This window comes from Pezoporus occidentalis, unplaced genomic scaffold, assembly GCF_034315485.1.
Source record: "Pezoporus occidentalis ecotype Australia unplaced genomic scaffold, CSIRO_AGI_Poc_V1 ctg52, whole genome shotgun sequence".
In the NCBI taxonomy this organism is placed as follows: domain Eukaryota; kingdom Metazoa; phylum Chordata; class Aves; order Psittaciformes; family Psittacidae; genus Pezoporus; species Pezoporus occidentalis.
This window is the reverse complement of record NW_026915858.1, coordinates 1,705,879-1,733,511: the sequence shown is the minus strand read 5'-3', so window position 1 is coordinate 1,733,511 and position 27,633 is coordinate 1,705,879. Positions and strand designations below refer to the sequence as shown.

The following is a 27,633-nucleotide window of genomic DNA, read 5'->3' as shown; positions in this document are numbered from 1 at the left end:
ATCTTGAAACAGTAGATTTTTAGATAGTTCTGTTCTGTCACTGTTTTTTTGGTTGTGGTTTTGTTTTTGTTGTTTTGGTTTGGGTTTTGTTTGTTTTTGTAAACAGTGAAAGGAACACATTTGATTTAATCTGTAAATGTCTGTAAAACTTCTGAATCACTGTAGTGATAATTTAAAAGTTACTGCTGAATTACTATCATTTAAATAGAGGTCGAATTTTTTTTTGGATATGAAATTAATTTCTTCAACCATAATCCCAAATCTTTTCCATTTAGTCCTGATGACAGAGAGATTAATAAAAGGGGGAAAAAAAAAAGAGGGGGATGAAACTGCATCAGACATAATTTTTATTGATTCATTGAGATGGAGTATAAATCATAGGCTCCATATTTAAATAAAAATCAAAAAAGGAGTATAGCATGTCAAGCCTGTGTGGTAGAAAAATAAAAGCAGTTAATTCTCAGAACAAATGTTAGTATTTTGTATTAAATTCAGACTTCACAATACTTGGATTGACTTCTGTTATTTTGCTTGAAGGCAGTATTTGCTTCTTTAAAAGGAACAATATGTTGGTATAATTTTCTTTGGAGTGACAATAGCACATTCTTGCACTCTTCCTCCTGGCCATTGTGAGACTAAAATTTATTTTGTTCTGATCTGTGTTCTTGATGGTAATGTCAAGATGAAGTTTAACCTACATGTTCATTTCAATTTGAAAGGCTCTTTATTGTGTTCTTCCACTTTGATATGTGGCATGATACCAAAATCATAGCTCTGGAATAACATAAAAATCATAGCATAATTTAGGGCTGAATAGACATCAGGAGGTCATGCTGTCCAATCACTTCTGTACCAGCACCCTTCTTCAAGCAAGGCTAGCTCGGATGTTTGCCTGGTTTTCTCAGGACTTTCCTCACCTTTGAGGATGGGTATGTGGTAATACTAATGCTAATTTTTGTTTTGCCTAGTTAGTGGTCAAATGATAAGTCTTGCTATGTTTCTGATGTGTTGTTTTGATAACAGCTTAGAGAGATAAAAATGCATGCTGTGAAGCCCATATATTTTCCATGAGTTGCCTCTAAGTCAAATACTGTATGTTTTCAAGCTTTGGTTAAAATTCTCAAGAATCTGCTCATTGGGTTCAAGTGATTTACCTAGTTTCACTACTTCTATATCACTAAATTTTATGAGAATGTGGCAGAGCATAATAAAATTTTTGCATCTTGTAAGTATAATGGATATTCTGCATTTTTCCATTTTCAACATGCTTTAAACTTGGACAAAACCATGCAGACTTTTTTGTCATTTTAGGTACAACAAGTAGCACCAACCTTCAGGTTCAGGCAATAATAATTCTCTTATGTCTGAACAGTGTGTTTGCAAATTCTGTGCAGTGGAAGCTAACTTAGGATTTACAGACTTCCCTTTCTTCTTTCTTTGATGGGAAAGCAAGGAGAAATGAGAGTAAAACTGAGGAATTTATTTATTTTAACCTGAATTACGTTCTGGTGGTACTTAAGATCTTGGCTATACTGTAAGAGACTTTCTCCTTTTTTTTTAGAAGATGAATTATTGTATGGGATAGGTCTTGGACAGGAAGAATTGCTTCTTTTCTGTCTGCACGTGTATGATTCTGAGCATTAGTATGTTTCTTGTCTTGCCTTTTACAGCAAACTTCTTATAAAATCCTAGTAGAGCACTGTAATTTCTCTGAGGGAGCAGTGAATAGAAATGCATGATAGGCATTTATTGAAAATACAGTTTTAAATTGTTTTCCATTTTCTCCTCTAACTCCTTGTTCTTTTTACTTGTCAAGATAGGTAAATTGAGATAGCGTTCATTTCATCTATGCGTTCCTGGTCAGAGCAAAATTCATAACAGATCTGTATTTATTAATTGTTAAAATACAGTTGATTTTCTTGAATTCTCTTTCTAAAATTGGCATAGTATTTCAGATGAAAATCTATAAATTCCTCTTCTTCCAAAATGTGGTTTAAATTGGAAATTTATTTACATATGTAATTCCTCTCACCTTTTGGAGAGAAGTGAAAACAAAGAGGTTTTGTGTACTCAGTGGTACCCTACTGCATTTGGATTATATAAAGTATTTTAGGTACTAAAGTATTTACCTACCTTCCAAACTTTTTAGAAGAACTCCATAGAAATTGAACAGATGAAGAAATCATGTTAAATACAAGAGAGCAGCATGCAAAAGTGTGTGTGCATGTATGTATATATATACAAACATACACATACAGATGCACATTCCATAAATGTATTCAAAGAATATCTGGTCATTGAAATAAAATTTCTTCTTGTGGCATTCCTAGCAGAACAACTGATCTCAATTGTCAAGTTGGGTTAGCCTATTTGAGAGATCTCATTCAGTCAAAAGTGAACCAAGTTGTAAAGATTAAATTATTTTATTTCTCTCGGCATTAAAGATCAGGTGCTACCTTACAGTGGTGTAGATTTTGAGAATTTCTACAGGCCCCTGTGTGTAGAAGAGATATAAGAAATGTTTTTCTCAGTAAAAAAATGAGAATTTCTTTGACTTAGAAATATCAAAAATTATTTTAAAAGAAAACCCGCACAAATCCAAACAAACCAAAATAAAGAAGAAACCCAACCATAAGCATAGAATCATAGAATAGGGTTGGAAAGGACCTTAAGATCATCTAGTGTCAACCTCCCCTGCCATGGGCAGGGACACCTCACATTAAACCATCTTACCTAAGGCACTGTCCAACCTGGCCTTGAACACCTCCAGGGATGGAACATTCACAACTTCCTTGGGCAACCTATTCCAGTGCCTCACCACCCTCACAGTAAAGAACTTCTCCCTTATATCCAATCTAAACTTCCCCTGTTTAAGTTTTAACCCGTTACCCCTTGTCCTATCACTACAGTCTCTAATGATGAGTCCCTCTCCAGCATCCTTCAGATACTGGAGGGCTGCTATGAGGTTTCCACGCAGCCTTCTCTTCTCCAGGATGAACAGCCCCAACTTTCTCAGCCTATCTTTATACAGGAGGTGCTCCAGTCCCCTGATCATCCTCGTGGCCCTCCTCTGGACTTGTTCCAACAGTTCCATTGTCATACCTGAATGAGAACTTAAAAGTAAAGCTGAGAAGAATTTCTTCTCTTTGGATACAAAACAGTCTAGCTGGTTTAACTTCTACTTACAATCAGATCAAAAGGCAGTTTTTACTATGCTGTCCATTTTACGTTGGTATAAGTAAAACCAATAAAACCATTTATTTTCTGTATTTTTAAGTACATGTTTTTCTTCTTATTTGTTTCTTACAGAATAAACACAAAACTACTGTCAAAAATTAGCTTTCATATTCCTGAATATTTAATTACTTTGTTTTCAATATTAAATTTCTCCTGAAGAGACAAATGATTTCTTTCTAATGTCCATGATACCAAAATTTTTACTTAACCTTTGAAAACATAAAACTCATCTTTGATGATTTGATTATGATTGGTTTTATTCAGTGTTCTCTCATGCAAAATGATACAGTTTTGCTTTTAATATAGCCTTCACACCTTCAAAGAATTTGAGAAGCTGACTGACCTCCAGCCCTTTGCTTTCAGCATGTTCATGGATATATTTGTGAAGTCTCTGATTCCATTTCTCTAAACTTTTTCTGTTGTGAGTAGTAGGCTCATATTTCAGGGCAGTGAAGACTATTCATCCTTTTCCACAAAGATTTATTCTTACTGTGGATATTTTTTTGCTGCTTATTCCCTGCTGGAAGCCTGAAATAAAAGGCAACATCTGAACCTCCCATTTTGTGGTCTGGCTGAACTCCTGGGTAAAAAGGGCAAGTACTGTGTAGAAACATCATACTCTGGACGGTTGCTTATCAGGATGTGTCAAAGTTCACCTGGAAACTCATTAGCTTTTTATGTTCTTCAGTACTGGAGATCAAAAGCATTACATGTCCTTCAAATTTAGATTATCAGTGTTGACATAGAATCCTTACTATTATTTCTAGCATAAAAATTAGTATAGTTTCTGTATATAAAGTACACAGAAATAATAATAGAATGAGACAGTTTACATGAGACTAATTCCCAGGATGCTGGTGAATCTCAAGTTGAATCAAAAATCAAGAAAAAGCTTGTTATGAAAAATTTCAACTCCTTCTCTTCAATATGTGAATGTAGTGATGTTCAGGATATACCAGGATTTATTTTGTGTTTTAACAGAATGAGAATCGTGCTTTGCCTTGGCCTAAAAAGAACACCTAAAGAGACATAAAAAATAGGCAGGATAAGGTTATATTAAATAAAGGTCAACCTCTTTTTTCTTTCTATGTCCATTCTCATTTACCTACTTGTTTTACACTGCGTGAATGATAGAACAGTTAACCACCTTCTTAGCCTAAATGAAATTATGTGATGGGATAAGCCTTTTTTGAAGTCTTTATTGTTTAATGTTGTACTGCTTCATGCTTCTCTAATAAGGTTATTTCTTTTATGCTAGGCGAGAAATCTTCAAAACTTGGGGGGGGGGGGAGGGGGCTGTTTGTTTTTTTTTTTTGTTGGTTGTATTGTTTTTTTTAAATAAAACAGGTCTAATATTTTGTGTCGGAAAAATGCTACTTGTGCAAGCTAAAAGTAATATACTATGTAAGACGACATGTAATTATAGTTGACTGTTGTGTAGCTTCTAGGGTGGTCAGTGGTTCTGTGAGAGTTTATTTTACCTTGTCTTGTTTGCAGTCTACAAAAATTCTTTTGAGCTCCCTATTGTAGCAGAACTTGGGGATAACCTGAGGTTATGTTTCAGCTCAATTAAGAGTCTTGCATCTCAGAGAGAAAACTTTCCATCTTTGATGTATCTCAGGTTGGTTTTTCATTTTTATTTTTTACTAAAATGGGAACTGTAAAAACCTGGGATCTTATCCTTTGAAAAGCTCTTAGCTCAGAGATAAAGTATTCAAAGTGTTTAGGAGCAGAAGTTTCAAGAAACTCAATCTGCTTTCTTCTGACTTCCAGTTTTACAAGCTGGCATTTGTAATGTGTGCAGTTTTCTTCAAAGGTCCATGCTCCCTGCTTATCCTATGTTTATTGGAACTATCTGGATTGCAATGATTATTGATGTCTGCAATTAGTGGGGCTTTTTCTGCTGTTGATTTAGTTTTGTTTGTTTTGTCAGCTATGATAGGTTATGGCAAAACCTCTTGGTGATTAGACTTGTCCTAGATCTTCAGCTTAGGAAGAGCTATATAGTCCCAGTGCCAGCACAGTGCAGGCTGGTGCAATACATCTGTTGTAGTATGTCACTGAGCAAGAGATTAGCTTGCATCCACTAAAACTGAGCTGATCACTTCAGGCAGAGCAGTGCACTGCGCTGTTTCTATTTCAGGGCTTGTTTGTTTAGTGCTATCCTGGGGAGCTTTGCATCATGTTTCCGTGTAATTGTAGGAAGAAACATGGACTGTTGCAAAAACCTATACCCATTGTCCCCATATATGCACCTGCAGTATAATAAAAGCTTTGATCTCATAATTTGAGGAAGAAACCAGTATCCAATGCTAGTTCTACTTCTCAAGCAGTTCTTCCTGGTATTATTGGCAAGCTTGTCAGGTTTTGATTCAGCTTCTGCTGCTGTAAAACTAAAATGCTGCAATAGCCTTTGAGGATTAAGTAAAATGTGAGAATTAATTAGATGGATACTATTTTGTTTGAATGCGAACCGAGTGTCCATCACTACATTAACAAATTGATATAGCACTAAAAATACCTATTAAAAAGTTGTCTCTCCTATTTTTAAGGCTGTTAAATGAGACAGCTTTAGAGAGAGAAACCTGAATAGAGATCCCATTTCTCTGACTGAATTAAATTCTTGCTGTGGCTCTATTTTGCACCATCCAGTGAACATGCTCATTCGAAAGTGTTTCACTTTGAGTAGAAGAGAGGCGTTTATTGGAGCAGTTGGAAAGACCATCCTTCCAAGTAGCTGATCTCTGCTAGTAGGTGTTGACTTACTAAGAGACCTGAGGGATCTTATCTTGCCATCTTAATCCTGTTTAATTGTATGCTTCTATTCCCTGTGTGTGCTTGCAGTCAGGTAGTAGCATAAACTGATTCATGACTGCTGATGTAGACACACTAAAAGGTTAAGTTTAAAAAAAAAACAACAACAAACCAAGAAATATAGTCCTGTCATCTAAATACAAATTCCATCCAGAGAGGAAACTTCATGACACTGACAACACTGAAAACAATCAAAATGCTGATGCAACTTGTTGGCTTGTAGTAGTATAAAGCATGACTTTCTAAAACTAAATTGTAATATGTCTTTATTTTTCAAGTGTTCCAGAATTACCAGTAAGAGCTGTCATTCTGTTTGTTTTCAGAAAAGACACGTTATAGCTGTTCGTAAAGCACAGAATAGTGGATACAAGTTAAGTTGAGTACAGATAAATATATAATATAGATACATATATGTGTATGTATATACATACAGACTAGGGATAGCTTTCACAGATGTGTGGTTTTTTTTTTTTACATGGAAATTTTCTTGTAAAACGGTCTGTAGGTTTCAGTCACTCATCTGAGAACTAGGATGTCAGACTTGGTAGAGAAGGTAGATGCAGTCTGAGTTTTTACATGTTTGAGGATCCTGGGCATGTTCTATCTATACAGATAAGCTTTATGCTGGACATCTGATGTGTTCATGTAGAAAATATGACAAGATTGGAATGAATTGGATGTAGTTTACAGGCTTTTGGTACGTGTGCAAATCCCAGTGTACAACCTTTACCCAGCAAAGCAAGTGTTCTCAGATCAGTTGGATACTGTACACATACAAGCCTATGAGAGCAACACAGGCCCTGATTGAGCACGGAGAACATGTAAAACATGTTTGAGAAATACTGGACACAGTTCTATAGCCACAGACATACGGATTTTTTTTTTTCCTACACGCATCTTTCACACTCAAGTCACCTGGATAAAGCAAGGCTTAAGCTTCCACCTTTCTTTCTTTCTTTACAGAAAGAAGACTGTTCCACAGTACCTGGGTCCTGGGTAAGAGCTCTAGACAAGACAGAGTTCCCTCATATCTCTTTTAAACCCTGTAGATTTCTGCTGTGGAATTGTCCTCTGGATTAAAAATGAACCTTCTTTTCATCATGTCAACTTTTCTTTAATCTGAGTCTTCTGGTTCTTATCAACAGCTTTTGACTGTCTTTTACATGTGTGAAAAACTTAAGTCTTCCCCTGCTTACTCTTCTAAGAAAACTGTCTAATTTTCATTTTGGATTGGACTTACATATTTTAGATTTGCTTCCTTGTTGAGGAGAGTGGAAATGTGCTGTGTCTTATGTTTGTTTGATACAGCCCTTTCTGATCTAGAGGAAGACTTTAAATTTCTTGCTAGGGTAAAGGCAGAAAGCTAGTTAAACTAGTCTGAGGACATCCTAGAAGTCAGAATAAAAAGTATCTAAAAAAATTACTGAAGCACATAAGTACAGAGGGGCTTTGGCTTGATTTTGGTTTATTTTAAAAATTAATTTTAAGTATGTAATTTCCTCTGGATAAATATGCTTGCATTCACAGCAAGTCTTATTTGTTCTTAATATGCTGTTTCGGTAAAATCCTGGACATATTTGTGAGATAGATATAGATAACAATAGCAAGTTATCAGGTTGTTTGAAAGGCATGTCTCAAGGACAGCAGAAAAATTGTTTCTTACAGCATGGGGTAAAAAGTCTCTTAATTCAATCAAGACATCTTTATTTTGTTGTCTGAAGTGTTTAATTAATCTTGATTGCCCATTCTAAACTTTAAAAAATGCAACTTCTTTTGAAATAAATTTTATGACCTTCAGGGTAAATTATTTTGTAAACCAGTAAATTCTGGGATTTTCCTGTAGTTCAGGTAGAAATTCAGGGCTCAAGGATTAACTTTTTCTTGTGAACAGTTGAATCCAGTCACCTGAGTAGGTGAATTTTTAAACAGTGAAATGTTCCATCATTAAAACAAATCTCTTCAGTACCATTTAATATTGTGTCTAATCCTGTTGGATTCAGTTTGTTTGTGTCAGGAATTAATTTTTCCATTCAGATACAACTGGTAACCTGTATCATAAAACCGTTGACAGTGTTCTTGCAGTGGGAGCTTAGGAAAGTTACAGTCTGGAGAGACTGGATTTGCTCTCAAATAACTGAAGACTGGTGTGTGACCATAATAACCCTCTGAACACATTTCCTTTGATAATGTTGCCTTTTGAAAAACTGATATGCCTTATTGTATTTGCAGGTGACTGGTAAGGGGATAAGAGCAGATGAAACAGGGATAATGGACAATAGAATAAGCTTTCTTCTTTATAATTAAGTTCTTCAACAAAACTGTTGTTGCTAGAAAGTATTGAGGTATTAAAGGAAAATGAGTGGACTGAAGCACCATGAGTAGCCTGTAATGCATATGTCTTTTTCAGCCCTTTTTCTTCATTATAATACTGTTTGTTAAAATATGTCTGCTGCGTTCATTCCTTCACTGTTCCCTGAAAAACATTTTTTCTTCAAAGTTTGGTAGGGAGACGTAGTTGTATTCCATAACTTTTGGTTCAAAGTGCTGTTCCAGAATGTTCAAACAACATAGGGGTTTGTAAGTTTTTATAAAGGTGAGAAAGCTAACAATATTTGGTTTAAATGTAGTAGTTGCTGGTTTACTTCTGGGATTGCTTTAGGACAGCTGGGAAACTCTAAAATAAAGACAAAATTGCATTTGAAAACCAACTGTATGCAGAAACAATTTTTAAAGTATTAATGAACATATATTTCATTAGTAGTCCCCAGCTGGAAGTTACAACTTCATTTTCCAGAAAGAAAAATGGCTTTTAAATGTTTCATGTGTCAAAGGATGAGATGAAAAACATCATCTTCCAGAAACAAATCAAGGCAATTAGTATATCAGGAGTTGTGTGTTTATTTGTAGGCTTCTTTACGAGACCTGTAAAATACGAATATTTGAAAGATTTCCAATGAGTTAAGCCTACAGTCTCATCCATGAAGCTTGTGAATTTACGAAATAGAACAAAAAGGCACTAAATTGTTTTGCTGTAACTTGGGAAGCATATTGCATGACAAAATTAGTCTCAATTCTTGAAGTGCTGACTAATATTTCAAATTTAAAGAAAAGAAGAAAAAAATACTAAAAAGTAAATGGGTGCAGCTATAAAATTATTTCTTTATTACAAGATTTTTGTATTGTAAAATCACATCTGGTCTTACCTTCTGTTCTCCTGGACTAGGTTGTTTTTTTTGGGGGTATCTTTTGATAAAAGTACAAGGCCATTACATTTAGTATAGTTTGCAACTGATATTTCTTTAAAAAACATGGAAATTACTGTACCATTTAAGCTTAATGGCTCCTCTACTCAGTCTGCAGCAGGCAGGATCAGATGCTTCAGAGAAAGATATAAATTTGTGGAAACCGTCAAATACGGAATAACCATTCCAGACAGGAAGCTTTTATAACGTTACTCACAGTCTGTCACTTGGCAGAGGAGTTGCAAATCTTGGGTGGGAGGAAAGTTCTCCCTCAATTTTGTCTTGCTTTTCCTTTTCAAGTGTGGTGGCTGGTGAAAAGCATTGCTGTGTTCTGAGATTAGCTGTTTTTTTGAGAAGTGAACATTTGTTACGTTCTGCATTCCTAATCTGAATTGTGTCATTAAGGTGTATTGAAACCCAGCAGTTAGTAGTAGTTGAGTCTCTTAATGCACAGTGCATCCTTTTGAAGAAACAACATATTTTCAGTTAAGAGAATTAAAGCAGTGCAGTGCCCTTCCCTCCGCCATGTCTACGTATCCATGTGTACAGAAACACTTGCAATACTTGTGCTCAGTGGTTGGTTGGTTTTCTTGGCCAGAGTATGTGGAGGAGGGGTTGCTGGTGATTTTTTGTTTTGCCAAATATGATTACAGTCTAAATCATCCTCATAGTGACTAAGGTAGCTCCATATTGAAGCTCATCGTTTTTCTAAGCTATCTTCTTCCTCTGTAAGATGCAGCTAGCCGAAACGATACTTCTGTCTTGTCATAACTGGGTTATTTCTGGACCTCTGGAATACCAATATTCTTGATCTAAATTTAAAATTTTTATATAGTGATGAATGTTACCTGGTTTATGCTTCTTATTTGTTTTCTTTATAAGGATGATTTTGACGTGAAATCTGAGGAGCGCGCCAGTGTTATCCAGCAACTTGAGCAAACTATTGAGGATCTGAGAACCAAAATTGCGGAACTAGAGAAGCAGTTCCCTGCTGCAGAGGTACAGACTGCTGGGAGGGAGCACGAAAAGGAGCACACACATGCAGTCTGCAGGGAACTCAGCAGCGTGACTCTTCAAACAAATGAAGAGGAGGTCTTACCCAGGACTGTGTCACAAGCAAGATCTGTACAGACGTCACCAACAGAGGATTATTTAACACACGCAATGCCTTCAGCCAATGCACTGCCCCAGCCACCCCTACCACCACACTTAGAAGGGGGCAAAAGTGAAGGGCCAGCTCAGAAACTGACAGCTCTAGAACTACAGCCCACATTTTGTTCTGAAATCTCCTTAATTCTGTCACCGAAGCTAATCTCGGTGCCACTGGATGCAAGCCAGTCGGTACAGAGTATGCCACAGTCACCTCTTCCAGGACCCAAAGTTAATTTGTCCCTCGCATTTAAAGGAGAGACTGAAATGCCAGCTTCCCATCAGCCTCTAAGTACTGTAGATGTGACTTGTAGTGAACATCCCCCTTCTCTGCCCCTGGAGCCCACATGTAGCATTCCCCTATCACTGCCAACACCTGAACCAGCTGTAACCCTGTCTGGAGCACATGGCCCTTCCCTTGCCACTTCCATGTCCATGGCAGGAGTACCACCCCCACCACCCCTGCCCGGCTCAGGACTCCTTCCTGCTGGCTCATCAGTGCCGCACCTGGACCACTCTCGGCCAGGCATGATGATGCCACCACCCCCGCCTCCTCCTCCACCTTTGCCAAGTGGGGAGATACCGATGCTGCCTCCAGCCCCTCCTCTCCCATGTGCTGGAGTCCCACCACCTCCACCACCACCTTTGCCTAGGGTCTCACCCCCTCTGCCTGGTTGGGGCATCCCACCTCCCCCTCCACCACCGCCACCTCTACCTGGGGCTGGTGTCCCTCCACCACCTCCTCCTCTGCCTGGCCTGGGAATGACATCCCCACCCCCAGCACCACCTCCCCCACCTCTGCCTGGAGGGGGTATCCTAGCCCCTCTTCCACCACCTCTGCCTGGTGCTGGTGTCCCTCCTCCTCCTCCTCCACCACCTCTGCCTGGTGCTGGTATCCCTCCTCCTCCTCCTCCACCACCTCTGCCTGGTGCAGGTGTCCCTCCTCCTCCTCCTCCACCACCTCTGCCTGGTGCTGGTGTCCCTCCTCCACCTCCTCCACCACCTCTGCCTGGTGCTGGTGTCCCTCCTCCACCACCTCTGCCTGGTGCTGGTGTCTCTCCTCCACCTCCTCCACCACCTCTGCCTGGTGCTGGTGTCCCTCCTCCACCACCTCTGCCTGGTGCAGGTGTCCCTCCTCCTCCTCCTCCACCACCTCTGCCCGGTGCTGGTGTCCCTCCTCCACCACCTCTGCCCGGTGCTGGTGTCCCTCCTCCACCACCACTGCCCGGTGCTGGTGTCCCTCCTCCACCACCACTGCCCGGTGCTGGTGTCCCTCCTCCACCACCACTGCCCGGTGCTGGTGTCCCTCCCCCACCCCCTCCATTGCCTGGGTTGGGGATGCCACCTCCAGCCCCACCGCCTTTACCTGGAGGAGCACCAGCCCAGGGCAGCACCTACCCAGCAGTCCCACAAGGCTGTGGGTTTCTTCCTCCTCTGTTACCATCTGGTTTATTTGCAATGGGGATGAATCAGGAGAAAGGGAGCAGGAAACATGTGATAGAGCCTTCTCGGCCAATGAAGCCTCTTTATTGGACAAGAATTCAGCTACACAGTAAAAGGTAAGTCACAGAGTTGTGTAGGGAGCGATGTTTTTAATTTATGGCTGTCCTGGTGGTGTTGTATGTTACAAGCAGGTCTTTATTTATTGCTAGGCAGGTCTTTAAGAGAACCTCAGTGCAAACAGGATTTTAGCTGTAGTTGGATATGTGAGTGGGATACCTGTTTTCGTTGCAATTCTGAGTAATATTATCTGTACATGAAAGCTCTTTCGAGGGTAGTGTTCTCAGCTGTCCTTTGGGGTTACATACCATGCATTGGTCAGAAACCCCGGGGTGAATGTGTACCATTAAGCGTTCCATGAGATGGTTTTTAAAAATGTCATATTTGTGTTTCCCTTCAAATTTCAAGATGCTGTTGGTCTCTCTCTGGAGCAGCTTGCAAGTTTTATAGCCTCTTCCCTCTAGATGAATGTATGCTGAATGCAGTTTGTCCTCCTCTTTCCTTTCTCCAGTGACCTAGAAATATTTTACTTTTTTTCCCCTTCATCTTGCACACTCAACAGACAGCTTCAAATGGCAATTTATTTTCATGGCAGCATAAAGCTATTCTTATAACCCTTACTTTGATATACTTTATTTTGGTTGTTGATGCTTTTTTGCTTGTAAAATATTGTCCTTGATCATGAAAAAAGGTTTCCTTCTTAATCTTTTCTTTATGTCTCTGAGTGCCGATTGTAAAACCATTCTGCTGTTCTCTAATGTTGAATTTCTCTTTCTTTCCAAGTTCTTGCCACTGTCACACAGGTGGCCTGCAGATACCTATTTCTAAATGTCTATGTTTCATAGCCTGTATACGGCCTATTTATATTCCTGTGTATGTAAAGTAGGTGAATATCAATGACCCTGACCACTGCCGCGTGTGAGTAAAGCATCAACAAAAGAAGTACGGGGGAGAATCAACAATATATCTTCTCAAAATGCTGCTAGTAGAAGTTAGGCAACAACTTTTAAATTGCCGCTATTTTATTTTTTTCATTCCTCCATTTATGACCTTATTTAGTTTGACATTGCCCTACATAGGTCTTTTGCTTAACTTTAGAGATTCTAGTGCTTCACTTGTGTGGGAAAAAATTGAAGAACCTTCCATAGATTATCATGAGTTTGAAGAACTGTTTTCTAAAACAGCTGTTAAAGAGAGGAAGAAACCCATTTCGGACACCATTACAAAAACGAAGACTAAACAAGTGAGTACTCATTTAATTTCAGATCTTTCCTAGGCTGGTTTTTACATAAGGACAGATTTTTGCATGCAGCTGAGATGAATTCTGCTTGGTGTGAAATTCTAAACATATATATATATATATACACACTACATAGAAATGTAAGAAAAGGAGAGAATGTAGGGTGGGTTTCAAAGCTACATGTGTTAAAGACTGAAGTTTTTCTTATAAATTACTTTTAAGTATAGATTCTCTTAAGAAAATCTTTGCTATATCGACTTTAAAATTAATAAAAAGAAAGCTAAAATAGGTGCATGTGACACTTTGAAATTGACTGTGCATGTGTGATGAGTAGTATGTAAATTATTCTGATTATAGAGTGGCGTATGAATTGCCATGAATATGAATGACTTCAGAGAAAAAAAAATATGCTTAAGAGCCGAAGTCCTAACCAGTTGTAACAGTTCTAAGTTTGTATTGTGTTTATATACATATATATAATGAATATGAAGTTTATGCATACAATAAAAGACAAGCACATTTTGGAAAATCCAGCATTAACCAAACTGCTTTCTTTTTCTTGAAATTGAATGGTGTACAATAAAATAAAAACAAGAAGCATATTTTAAATGTAGAAGATTAAACGCTGGGATAAGAGAATTGTGCCTGCATGTTTACATGACTAGAGAGCTATAATGTTCTTTGTCTGTGTGAAAATTGAACTGTGGTGTTGTGATAAGTAATTTGCAGTTAAACTTTCAGGCTATAGAGGAAAATGTTCTTATGTAGAATCCCAAACAGCAGTTAAAGTTGTTCATCTCATCTTCACATCCCTATACTTAGTTCAAGGCTAGGTTGTTCTTTGCATCATCTTTTAACATACAGGTTAATGCTATAAAAGGTTTTTATTTTTTTCTATGTTGGATATACAGTGGGACTCTTCAAGCCTCCACACAGGAGATGCTATGTTTTAGTATGACCTCTCCATCTAGTAGTTCTAGAGATCTTGCCCCCGCAGACACAATTTGATCAGTAATATAAACATGCAGGTGCTCTCTATTGTGCTGGCTACATGTTGCATGCAACAGAACTGGTAGTAAAGTTAGGATGATTATCCTAAGGTGTTGGATAAAACCTCTATTGGGCTGAAGGGGAAGGACAGTGCAGTCGCTTTTGTGGCTGTTTATCACATACATGTGTGCTGTGCTAGGCTGTACTTACTGGGATAGGAGAAAAGGTAACAGTGCTGCTCCTACCTTGCTGTCCTGTAATAAATGTGCAAGACATTTGTTCTTCTAGAAAAAGCCCCTTTTAATGGCTATTCTTAACTAAATAAGTGTGATAGTTCTTCAAGTAGAAAAAGGAGTGCAAAGGTATAGCTGATGCTTTGCCTATGAACTGTTGATCCCCTTGCATTTCATGAGGTTTGGCTGTGCAAGTGTCTAAACAGAGTAGAAATGACAGCTGTTTTATTTTGTAACATAAACAGTGGTTAAAGACAGGCAGTGATTATGAATAAACATTAGATGTGGATTTTAATACTAAGAGTATTTATTTTTCTTGCAGTGCCAAAAATTTAGATACATTGTCAATAAATAAATGTAGATAAAACTAAATGAAAATGATTGTTTTTAACTTCTTTGAAAAGAACAAGTTGTTTATGATAGAAATTTACATACAGAAGTTTAAGGCAATTTAAGTAGGTGCCATCATCTAGAACAAACATTCCTTTGGGCCACCTAAATTGACAGAAGAGAATCCCCTGTGTATTTCCCTCCCTCTGATCAAAGGAATGCACTGCTCTCCAAAAGAGAAATTGCGTAATGGAGAAGTCTGATTTGTTGAACTGTAGGATCTGGGGGGAAAAGATCAACAAAACAGATAATTGCCAACTTTCATTAGAACTGCAATGAGATATATCACATATTGCAGGTGTAAAAGTTAAATGTTCATGTGTGCAAATCTAGTTTGGGCTTTTCATGGTACTGATGTGAGACAACTGAAGTAGAACAGGTTCACAAATATGTTCTGTCTGTGCTCTCTCAGCGGTTTGGAATGCAGGCTTTCATTTTTTAAATTCTCCTCATTTATACCACAGTAAACACTTGGATAATAAAATCCATCCATATTTAGCAGAAGAACAGTTACTTGTGGAAAACATGGCTGTAATTCCACAAGTATGTTTTTATAGGAAGCACCAAGTGCTGTTTAAGTGGTTACTGACTTGCATGGCTTCAGTGATAGTAACGGGTGTTGTAAAGATCTTACAAATGGTGTTTTTGTAGTGATTTTTACAGGGATTTGTTATGCAAAGCAGATGTGTCCTGTCACCTGTTGATTGAGCTAAGGAACAACATTGTACAGAACAGAACAAGGACCTGCAAAGCTCATTCTGCTGCTTTCCAGAAATGCTTTAGTCCGGCAATTGGATTTCCTCCTTGCATTGATGTGCGGGTGTTCTGAGTGGATGTATTGTTTAGATGGATTGGATGTAAAATACTAGCTGCACTGGAAATAGTAGTCAGGAAAAAATGCTAAGATAACTTTCAAATGCATAAAATATTTAGTACTCTACATAAACATCTGATTTTAATAACACAATGTTTTTACTGTAACCTGAAATAAAAATGTATTTACAGAGGAGGCCATATGGCAGGGAGGGAAATTCTAGCTAATCTGAAGAAAGATTTGATAGTTTGGGATGTTTTGGTGGGTGAAAGATGAATTATTTTAGAGTACAATGCTGTTCTGCACACAGCTATTTATGCTATATGCCACAGAACATATGCATATGTTTGCTGGTATAGATATATATATATATAGATATGCATGATGTAATTCCTTCTAAATTATGACCCCTTTTTAAGTGGTAAAGTTACCTATATTATTTTGGGTTGCTTGGAGGGTAGGGGGTGTTGAGTTAACAACTGGGTAAATTTCACCCTACCCAAGTATTGGTTCAAATTGTTTTTCCCTTTGCGTGATCATCTGCAAATAACTTAATACAATATAAATCAATAACGGTTTAAAAAAGCAATCTATATTGCATCTAGAACTGATTGAGGGCCACATTAAAATACATCTCATAATTTTAAAGAAAGAGAAAAAATTAAGTGTTAATATCTGTTTGTGAATGCAGCTGATTTTATTCTTACTGTCATTGGCACTACAGCAAAAGCTGTGATTTATTTTGCTCTGTTAATATGTATATGTCAAATTCTCAGCTGCTCTAAATGTGTGCAGGCTCAGTCAATGAGAATGCCTACTAAATCTTCAAAGAAAATCCTTTATGGGCTATATTATAGGTGGGGCTGCCATTTCTACCTATTAAAGTGGTCTGGCTTTCATTATAACTAGCTGTTGTTATAACTTTGCCAAAATTTAGCTCTTTAGGCTGCAAGTTTTGTTGGGTTAGTTTCCTCCCTCAGCTCCCCCCAACATTGGGTGTCTCCTTCATTTTGCCAATGTTAATAAAGAAAACAAAGTCTGGTTTTGCTCATGTCCTTGTGGTTTCATGGATTTTAATTATGGAATTTTTTTTCAGATACATCTCTTGTTGGTTGTATAAAGGGTTTCTTAAATTTTGCCACTCTACAGGCTATATCTTAGTTCCTGTTCTTCAGGAGAGACTTCAGGTACAATTTATAGAATCATAGAATAGTTAGGGTTGGAAAGGACCTTAACATCATCTAGTTGCAACCCCCCTGTCATGGGCAAGGGACACCACTCACTAAATTCTAGTTCTGAAGATTTTTTTTCCTAGCCTTGTACTAGCAGGTTGGAAAACAGGGGCCAAGGGGAGAGAGGCAATGGAAGATCAAGATGAGTAACTGGGGAGGGAGTGAAGAACCGAGGAGATTTGACAGGTGGAAATACATAGCAAAATAGGTCTGATTTTGTGTCACCTATTATTCTGTCTAAAGTAATTCCTGTCAGAAACTTGTGCTCCTGTGGTATTCTTGACCTGGACCTTTCAACAAATAGTGGATCTCATAAAACCTACAGAGCTTGACTCAAGTAAAGGGTGAAAGCTCGCTTGTGGAGTGTCTTGCTCAGCCATGCCATGTAGTTTTGGTTATATGGCTGATAGTATTTTTCTTAGGACCCTTTCTGTAGCTAGCGTGGACTGTAAAATGAGCTAGTTAATAATGTTTATTTAGAAAATAAGCTGTTACCTGAGGGAAAAAAATACTTTTGTCCATTGTTGCATCACTTAAAAACTATGATTTCTGAAGCAGGAAGAAAAAGGCTGCTCTCAAGATTAAGGCCACATACTCAAGAATGAGAGTAAATGCAATATTAAAAATGTTACATAGCAGATATTAGCCAGTGTGTGCTGAATGAGTTCAATGGAAAGATGGTACATAGTCAGAAAATGTTTGTATTGTTGTCAGCATAATAAGTATACAGAAAGGGCTGAGCTGACTTGCATATATTTTTTTCCTAACTATTGAGCAATCATCTTAGAAGCCCTACTGATAATCTTCCAACTGTATTTTTGGAAAATAATATACATGTAGCTACAGTGAACTTTTCAAGAGTAGACCATGTGTTTATAATCTATCATGTAAACGAAATAGTAATGTTAAAAATATTCTCATATGGAAAGTCCCCTATTAATCTATCGACATTAAGATTTTAATCTCCCTCTTCCACCCCTGAAAATAAATAATAGGTTACTTAAATTTCATTTCAAAAGCCTTAGATGCAAACAAGATGTATCAGTAAAAGATTTTAGTTAATGATTTCAGCATTTTGAATTTTTAAGTTGAACATAAAGAAGATATAGCAATAGAATATCCCTAGAAATAAAATGCCACAGAAGTATAAATTGGTAAATAAGGTGAAAGTCATATTGAGTTAACAGATAAAAGTTTATTCATGTTTATTTGAATGAACAAGGAATGACATTCTGAAAACGAGGGTTTATTCCCTCTGTGAGCAGTGGAGACACTGTCTTAAGGAGCTTTCTCTACCCACTTTTGTTGATCTATTACCTGTGTCAGTGGCACAACCATTGCTGTGATTTTATGTACTGTACAGAGACACAGTTAGGGTTCTGCTGCCCCCCTTCCCTTTGGGATTTTAGAGGACTTATGCATTTCTTTTATTTATCTAAGCAAATTGTTAATAATGTCATGAAGCTATTTATGAAATTAAAATAATATCTAATGGCTTGTAAGAATAATTTTTTTAATGAGGTGCTGTGTGAATGTGATCTCTGGTTTTTACCTCTCATTTTCTTCCTTATATAGCATGTTTTTTTATTATATTTTTTGTTTTGTAGTTGTATCTGGGAAGTTCTCTTTGTTGCAAGCACAGTTTTACCTGACTGCATATATATATATGTCTCAAATATCTCTGTTTAAGTTTCCCACATTGATATCCTCTACTAATCACATGCATTTCTTTTCTTATTTCCTTCCTGCTTTCTTTTCTTCAGATCATGTATTTGCAAGTTTAAAAACAAACACAAGCTTGGCATCCAACAATCTTGCAAACTCATTTTGTGAACTAAGAGCTCTGTGGGTTTCCTTATTTTGTTCATGTATCCTCATTAGCACAGAAAGGCTCTGCTGATGTAACAGCTGGTTTTAGATGCTGCATCTGCTGCTTACAGATTCTGTATGGGCACGAGAGGTTATATTTGTTTCCTAACCAGAGGAGCTATGTGGAGCATCTAACGATGGCCTTATTGTTTCTCTGTTCTCTGAAAGACCTCTGGAGGGGAAGGTCCTACTGAAAGTTTGTTCAATTAAATTGAAAAATGGGCTTTGGAGGTGGACTGTGTTTGTTCTGTGAGGCAGTGGTGCAGGCTGGCCAGAGAAGTTGTGGCTGCCCCATCCTTGGCAATTTCAAGGCCATGCTGGATAGGGCAACCTGGTCTAGTGAAAGATGTCCCTGCACGGGAGGTTGGCAGGGGGGTTGAAACTACATGATCTTTAAGGTCCCTTCCAACCCTAACTGTTCCATGATTCTGTGGTACCTAAAAAGCAGAACCCAGATCTTAAATCCCAGCAGAAGGATAGCTGCCACTCTGGGCCGTGTGCAATGCTTGCTGTACTTGACAGCACTAAATAGATGTGTCTTAGTTACAGCCATCTTTCCAGGGAGGTTTGCAAGCTTGCATTTCCAGTAGGTCTACACCTTGCATATACTTCTCCATCTCTCCATGGTGCTTCTGACACTCAGTGTAACAGCTCAGAGCATTGGATATTGTAGCACTGGATGACACCAAGAAAAGAAGAAAGGAAAAAAATATGGAGATAGCAACACATATTTCTTCTCCCATCTCTCTGTCCACATTGATTTTGCTAAGGAGACAAGAATCATAGAATCAGCTAGGTTGGAGAAGACGTTTAAGGTCATCAAGTCCAACCATCTCCAGGACTGCCAAGACCACAACTATACCATATCACTGAAGGCCTCCCCTGCATGTTTTTTGAACACTTCCAGGGATGGTGTTTCCACTGCTTTGCTGGGAAGCCTGTTCCAGTACCCGATTACCTTCTCTCTGAATAAATTTTTCCTAATATCCAGTCTAAAACTCCCCGGCACAGCTTGAGGCCATTACTTTTTCGTACAGGAGGTTTTAAATCTGATCAGGAAAACTCAGTGCTTTTAGAATTAGATGTGCATATGGATTGAATTTGTTTCACCTAGAAATTAGGGTTTAGTACAGTGGTCATGTTGATTTAGTAAAAAATCACTGTCTGACTTATGTGTGAACACATTTGTATTACTGTCAGATCCTGAATTACGAGTTAAATAGACTTTTACTGTCAGCATGAAAATCACGGTTTTTAGATTAAGTTATTTCTTTATTTGTGGAAAAGTATTGATTTTTGCAGATTTTTCCTTATGGCTAGATTTTGTTATGTAGTACTGACTTCAGTACAAATGGCAAAACCAAAAAGAGTTCTTATATTTATTTGGAGTAGGTACTACTCCAATGCAAAGCAATGTCATACTTTTGACTCTAACCATATGTCCCTCTTAAAAAATAGGAACACTGAAACTTTTACAGAATGGGGGTTTTATTGTTGATATCTCCTACTAGATATCGTAGTGGGTTTGCACCTTTCTTTGAGATTTTTTTGGTTTTGTTTTCTTTCTTTACCCTTTCATACCCTCCCAACTTTTTCCATGTCTGTCTCCCTGATTTGATGTGCTAACTTTGTATGAATAACTACAACTGTTAATTTCAAATGTGTTTGGGCATGAAATGCATTTTGCAACAGTTTGCAAAAAATATGTCTAATTGCATGCCTGATTTGGATCCATAGCAGTAAGACTGCTCATAGCAGTTGGGTTTATCACCTGTGAAAACCACCTGCTGAATGCAATGCAAACCATGCATGAAAATTCTGGCTTTTATACAGAGTTTCTAAGGAAATTTTAGTTTTGGGGGGTTCCTGTTTTGAGAGTTGTATAGAAACTGAACTTTAGGTACCCTGATCCTTTAGCTGATGAAAGATGGAGTAACTGTAGTTGTAGTACATAATAATGACCTAAATTCTCCAAGAGGAGCTTTAGATATGGAAAAATAAAATCCTTGTGACCTATTTTTAAACTGAAGAATTTAAATTTTGGTTTTCATCTCCATCTCCAGTCCTTAAAGTTAGAATATGGTTATTTTTTTTATTAAGAGACCTTTTACCATTGTTTGGCCTCTTCTTGAAGAACATCATACTTATTTAACTTAGTACTGTATATCTGAATGTAAGCAATCAAAGAATTTTTTAGTGTAACATCATAATTGAGGAATATTAACTGGGGTAGCAGTCTTTTAGTAGAAGATTAGTTCTATAGTAATAGTTCTATGATACTCATTTCAAACACTACCATTTTAGTGATAAAAATATCATAAAAGGACATGAACTGTTTATCATCTGTACCATTAAAAGCTTTATTTATAAAAACACAGTAAAGTAATAATATGAATGAAAAGTAAATATTATGTATAATCTTTACACTCAAGCATAAAGTTACAGCATCCACAAACTGGCAAATGCGGCTGCTTGACTGCATTAATTTGTGTAACATGTCAACATCTTGCATCTAGAAGCTTGTGACAAAGAATTTTGAAACTGTGGGTGTATCCATAGAGATTATGAGAATCTTCAGTGGGGAAAGTAACCAGTTACTTTGCAGAACGGGTTCTAGGTTTGATTAGGTTAGAAGAGAGGAGGTGCTCAAAATTATGCTTTATGATTGACGTTCTGTGCTGAAAGTTGAGTTCGGTTAAATCATAATGTTCTTTCAACACAAATATGCTGTTTGACAGCCAGGACTGGGTGTTGGTTGTGGGGGCTTGGTTTTCCTTTTCTAAGTATTAAGTAGAAGTGTTTGATCTTCTGTTGTACCGAAATGACCTCACTACTTGAAGCAGTCCCTGTTTCAACTCCCACAATTGCCATTATGAGCCAGAAGTAATTTTTGATTTTACCTTTAACCACCTCCCCTCTCATTTAGTTAACGCAAAATTCCATGCATTAACTAAATATTATTCTGGGGAAAGGGAATCTTCATATTTTTGCTTCGGGGTTCCCATCAAACATGTGTTTTGCATTACCTTTCACTAAATATCTCTTCAACTGTTTTTGCTTGTGTTAAAAAATCGGGAACAAATTTGGCATGTAGTTTGTTTACTGCTTAACAATGAAGACCACTAAACAATTAGAAAGTTTGTCCTAGACTTCAGGCTGCAGATAATATCTCTAGTTTCCTTCTGATTTATTTTTTTTTAAATTTATTTAAAGCAGAGTTCCAGAACCCAAACTAAAAAAGAGCTGTCTATTGTGTCTGGGGCTTTAGATCTTGTAGAGATTGGATTTATCTAACTTTTGTTTTTCCGCTTTTAAATGGCGTCACTCGTCTGTAGCCTGTAGGCTCAGACTATGCAGCTGATTTACTGTTTTATTTTGAAATGTGGGAATTACGTTAGGCATTTATGTTAATAATCATATTTTCTGAATTAGGATTGTATTGTTACAGCCATTCTATTGGAGGAAACTATAGTGTTCATGCAGTTGACTGAAATGGGAATGAAATGCATAATAGAGATTATTATAAAACTTGACATAAAACCTAGATTTAAGTAAAGCCAGACAAAATCGGTAGCTGCTACATAAAAACAGTCTGTTGCTGTTCTGCACCCATTCACCTGACAGCCATGTTCTTCCATACACTTTTGATGGTATGGTTTGAAATTTTAACAGCAAAGAGATGTTATTTTTCACAGGGCAGTGCATTTTTTTATGGTTTTGTTTGTTTGTTTATGTTTTGGGTTTTGTTTGTTTTTCCTTCTCCCCTCTAATCACTTCCAAAATGTTGCCATTAGTAAATGATAATTCTCCTGTCCATCAACTCACTTTCAGAAAAAGCAGCTTCTTTTTCTTGCTTTTAGGCCACATTCCTTTTAGAGCATAGGACAGGGATATATTAGGCCACTAAACCTGGCTTATAGATTATAGACCTGATCTTGGTAGCTCTCTGAGCGTTATTGCTGATGGGCAGTAGAAATAACAATTTCACAGTCTGGAAAATATGGAAGTATATGGGTGCTGACACAATTAGAAATGGGGAGAGTACCTAGAACAGACTCCAGATCATTCTTGCTCTTCAGGCACTTAAGGGGGAACAGTTTAGTTCTTTTGGAAAGGTTAAGTTGTGGACCCTTCCTTGTTCCTAGATACATTCACACCTGAATGCAGTTGTAGCACTGTTTTGGGGAAGACCACTTAACAAAGCTACCTTATCCTATGTTTTCTTCTTTTGTTATGGCCAGTATAGTAGCCTGCATCAGTTAGTAGCCTGCATCCATTCCACTTCTTTGTATTTGCAGAGTAATGGGTGACAATAAATATGCAAGCTTACTCCGGATGAGCTCTTGCCACTTTGTGCAACTATTGTTTTTTTTCTTGTAGGACTTTTTAATGTTTTTTTTTGTTTGTTTGTTTGTTTTTTGGCCAATGTTGGGATATTGGGATAGTTTTCTTGTTAAAAAAGAAAAAGGCCACAAAGGACTCCCTCTATATATTGATGACAACAGCAAGCTTAAGTTATTCTATTATTGTGAAATGTTTCACACTTGAACAAAAGCAATAATGGTTGGGACTGGAATCGACAGTTTCCCCAACATTTTCCATACTGAATTCCGTCTTGTCAGTGTTGAAGCAAACAGCTTTAAGGAGAAGTTTTTGAACTTCTGGAGAGTTTTTTGAAGAGTTTACATTCTTTTTTAAATTTTCTACCTACTTTTTTTTTTAAGAATTTTTTTTTATAGAATGCAAGATATTTGTTTGGTGGTTACTAGAAATGTACATTGCACCATAATTGTTAGAAAGATCTGATCCATGTGTTGCTACCCAAGATCTATTTTACAAACCCTTTGTAGCTGCAAAGAAGTAAATAGAAAATAGCTTCTTTTTACAACACAAAAATCTACCTCAGGTTTATATCAGTTCCAGGTTTACGTGAACTTAATGTTCTATTTAAAAAACATTTAGAGTTATGATAGCCTATTAGAAAGATAGTGCAGGATACCCTAATTATATTTTCTGAATTAGGTTAGTTTTTCCATTGAATTCAGAAAATATGACTATCAAATGCTATTTCAGTCTACTTGACTTCAATTTGAAATTCTTCATAATGCATTACATGGATTAGACAATTGCATGGGTTTGGGTTTTTTTGCTAATTTTTGGCAGATAATGTCAATGGCTGTGCCCTGAATGTAGGTCTTTAACTTGGGAACAATAGTTATGACACACTTGGTTTCTAATGTTAAAATTTTCAATTCATGAGCAGAATGCTGTGTTTTCATCTTACTGTAACTAGGCATTTACAAGGAAAGAAGGATGAAATACCTTCATAATCAATGGTGCTAAAGGTTTAATGGGGGGAGAAGAATATCAATAAAACAGTTGACCAGCCAACCACAGTCCCAGTGGTGGAGTTCTGTGTCAGACTTTCACTATTTCTCTTCAGCTATTGCTCAAACGACAGTGTGCTAAACCTGTGTCCGAAACCGGAAATAAATCAAAAGTTGGCCCCAGGGCAAACGTCTTGTGGGTACTTTTTATGTTTGGTTGTTTTTTTTTTTTAAGATGTGACTTGTCATATTCTTTACTCTGGCTAAATTAATTCTGCTTTTTCTAGTCTCATTTCTACTAATTAATTTCTAAATCATTTTGCCAGGGGGGCTGTAGATAATACTGCACATTGGTGCTAAGATGTGACCTGTGTAACTTCCTAACTCCAATGTGAAAAGAACCTGAACTTAGTTCTAATTATCTGGATTTTCTTCTTTCCTCTAAACAACCCACAAAGGTTTTATTCAGTGTGTATTGTATAATATGAAATTCAGCAACATCAGTAGATTAAATATTAGCTTCTTCCATCTACATAATTGCTGTAGCCCTGCATTGAAAAGGGCTTCATGTAGAATCATGTTTTGCAGATAAGGGTCTTTGCCTGGCATTACTTGCTTCTCATACCAACTATACAAAGTTTACAAGTTTAATTCAAACAGCTTAGAGACTTGTGGAAGACAGTCTGAACTACTTGTTGCTTTTATGCCTGCAAAAGAAATATGTACAAAAGTTCACTTCAGTGGCTAAATTTACCCCCCTACAGCACGATGTTTTCATGGCTTGATTTTTATTTTTTTGTTTATTTTAAAAGCAAAAAAGCTTTGAGACCTTTTATATTCCTTAAAAAATGATCAAAGAACACCCCAATATGTACGTGGTTATTTTGCTTTTTAAATAAAATTCATCTTGGCGCCTACTACGTCAGACATTCAAATAAAATATGAATTCTCACAGTTTTAGCTTACATCGAGATGGAAATCATTGTGTGGTTTTGGAAACCAAAGCAATTCCAAGATAGACACAGTTGGAATTTTTTTTATGTGACAGCCTGTTTCATACACTTTGTAACATCAGTGTGAAGTTGAAACTGTGCATCTTACTGAAGAAGGAAGTCTACAGGAACTTTTACAGTGACTCTTTTTAGGATTAAGATTCAACTAGGTGACATAGTTACACTTGCAATGAACTTACGCAGCTGAAGCACACACAAAATAATAAAAATACTAATTTTTAGATGTGTATATAAACTACAAGATACTATTTCTTGAATTTGTCATTAGTAATGTGAAATATCTTCTGCATTTTCCTTCAGATTAATACTAATAGTTGGGTTTCTTTTGGCAGGTTGTCAAGTTGTTAAGTAACAAAAGATCTCAAGCTGTTGGAATATTAATGTCTAGCCTTCATTTAGACATGAGGGACATTCAGCATGGTAAGTCAAAAAACTATTGTTGATTCTAGCTGAGATCTCAACATTAACAATTTGGAAATGCTAGTTATTTCTATCTTTTGGTATGTAAAAATCAGTAAGACAGTTCTTTTACACTCTTATTTTTCTGAAAATAGCTTGTTATGGCAACTTTTTCCCCATTCTAGTAACATATCTGCCTTGTCCTGTATAGAAAATAAAACTATTTGCAGAATTGCCATTTACAGTTTTTGGCGTCAATTACCTAGGTGATATGAATTATACACACTTGGATTGTGGTGTTTCTGAGGAAGCATGATATGTTGTTTATTTTAATTCAGATAGCCTCAGAAAATACCCAGAAAAAATAATTATAACATTTAATTGATTTGTTATTTAAAATAGCACATACATTTGGGTTAGCACAAACTGCGCACTTCTTTCATCATGAACAGTAATTTCTATAAAGGCAGATTTTTGGGGTGTGTGTAATTCTTTTCACATTTATGCTAAGAGACAGTAGTGCAAAAAGGTGAAAAGTGGAATTGCATTTATGTTCAGAGCATCCCTTATGTTTCCCAAAGGCTTTGGATAGATTTGAAGCAGATTGAATTATCCTGTGAAGTGCCAGCCTATCTGTTAAATAAATGTGGTTTCAAGTATAACACAGACTTCATAAATCACAAAAAACATCTTGTGAACTTTCTAGGTTACATATTTACAGCCATGCATTCAGTTTACTATGATCTGCTTATTTTGTGAAATTATTCATAAATAGAACAAATTTCAGAGCACTCTGTCAACTAGTGAGTGACTCTTAATCACAGTTTTAAGTTTTTATTAAACTGTTTTGATGGTTACTAGACTTCCTCAAGCTGAAGCACTGAAGATGGTAGTCATAGAGCAAGGCGCCAGTACTGGCGCCAAGAAGTACTTGGTATTTCCAAAGCTGGCAGATGTAGTTCAGTTAAGTCATAGAGCAAAATCTGAAAACAATGATATGGTCCTTTCCTTCAGTCAAATATTCAGCTTGGTTTCAGTTAATAATGAGAACCTTATGAACAAAGGAGTCCGCCTAACATCTGTGTCTGTGGTAAAGCCAACACAAGTTCATTGAAAATTTGCTTGCTTAACATGCAACACTAACAATAACATGGCATGAATGTCAGTAGTTGAAGGGGTCAAACAATATTATGCTTAACCTTTATCCTATTACATTATTAAGCACACATGATCATCTAAAAGCTGTGTACAGATTTTGTATATTCCTCTCTCAATAGCTGTTTTCTAAAACCAAAATTCTTTGCAAAGGAGAATTTAGTACTGCTCTTACTACCTTGCTGTGCAGAAGTGATTGAACAAATACGAGAGAGTTATTGTGTGGTGGGGGAATTTGTGGAAATGGTTGGAAGATCCTCGTGTAAAAAAAAAAAAAAAGCACAGAGGAAAAACAGGAGCAGAAAATAAATTTGCATTGTGGAGGCAAGGAAAATAAAAGATCTCACTAAGGAGTATTTATGGCATCAGTAATTCCATGCAAAATTCTCTGATCTAACCAGAGACTGTGGAGAAAATATAAAACCACAAGCCCAAGTATTTAGCTTCACCTTTATGTATGCCCTATGTTTGCTTCGCTGTAGAAAGAAAGGGTTTTACATATTTCTGAGTTTTATAGCTGATTTATCTGCTGCAATTCGAACATACTTATGAGAAGGTACTATGAAAATTAAAATAATGTTAAAGAGTGCCTATATTAACAAAGTAGGCAGTTGATATATTTGCATTTTTATACATTAAGATTTAAGACTTGTAAGAGTAACTACAGAAAAAGTCATCAGCATTGTTTGTTTTCTCGCCCAGGGTTTTAGTGGTGGTCTTGAGTTTTTACCATGTTTAAAGTACAGTGATATGTATGTTTACTTGTATCTCATTCAGTACAACACATGCAATGCTTCTTCATTAATTCGAAAGGCAGCTTTTTTGCCCCCCACTGACAATTTGTGGTACTCAGCAACTTTATAGGCTTTCTTGTAAATAATCCCTATATTGTATAGAAAGCACATCTGTGGGATGCAGTATTCATGCAATTGCATGCACATTGATGCATGCAGAAGAATTGTAATTATTTTTTTTCTTATGTCTTTTTTCTATTGGCCATAGCAAAGCACCCAGAAAGAGGAACTTTCA

General features: G+C 37.0%; 1 protein-coding gene across 2 annotated transcripts in view; it reads left to right on the top strand.

Moving 5' to 3' along the window:
• FMN2 (formin 2) overlaps positions 1-27,633 on the top strand; it is a 161,181-nt gene that overhangs the window by 47,080 nt on the left and 86,468 nt on the right. Inside the window, exons 6-9 of one of the 2 annotated variants that reach the window (XM_062637366.1) lie at positions 7,015-7,047; positions 10,176-12,001; positions 13,041-13,185; positions 25,383-25,470. In XM_062637366.1, coding sequence (XP_062493350.1) covers positions 7,015-7,047; positions 10,176-12,001; positions 13,041-13,185; positions 25,383-25,470 — 2,092 coding nt within the window. The remainder of the gene's footprint in view (positions 1-7,014; positions 7,048-10,175; positions 12,002-13,040; positions 13,186-25,382; positions 25,471-27,633) is intronic. The other variant, XM_062637367.1, reaches the window with a different exon arrangement.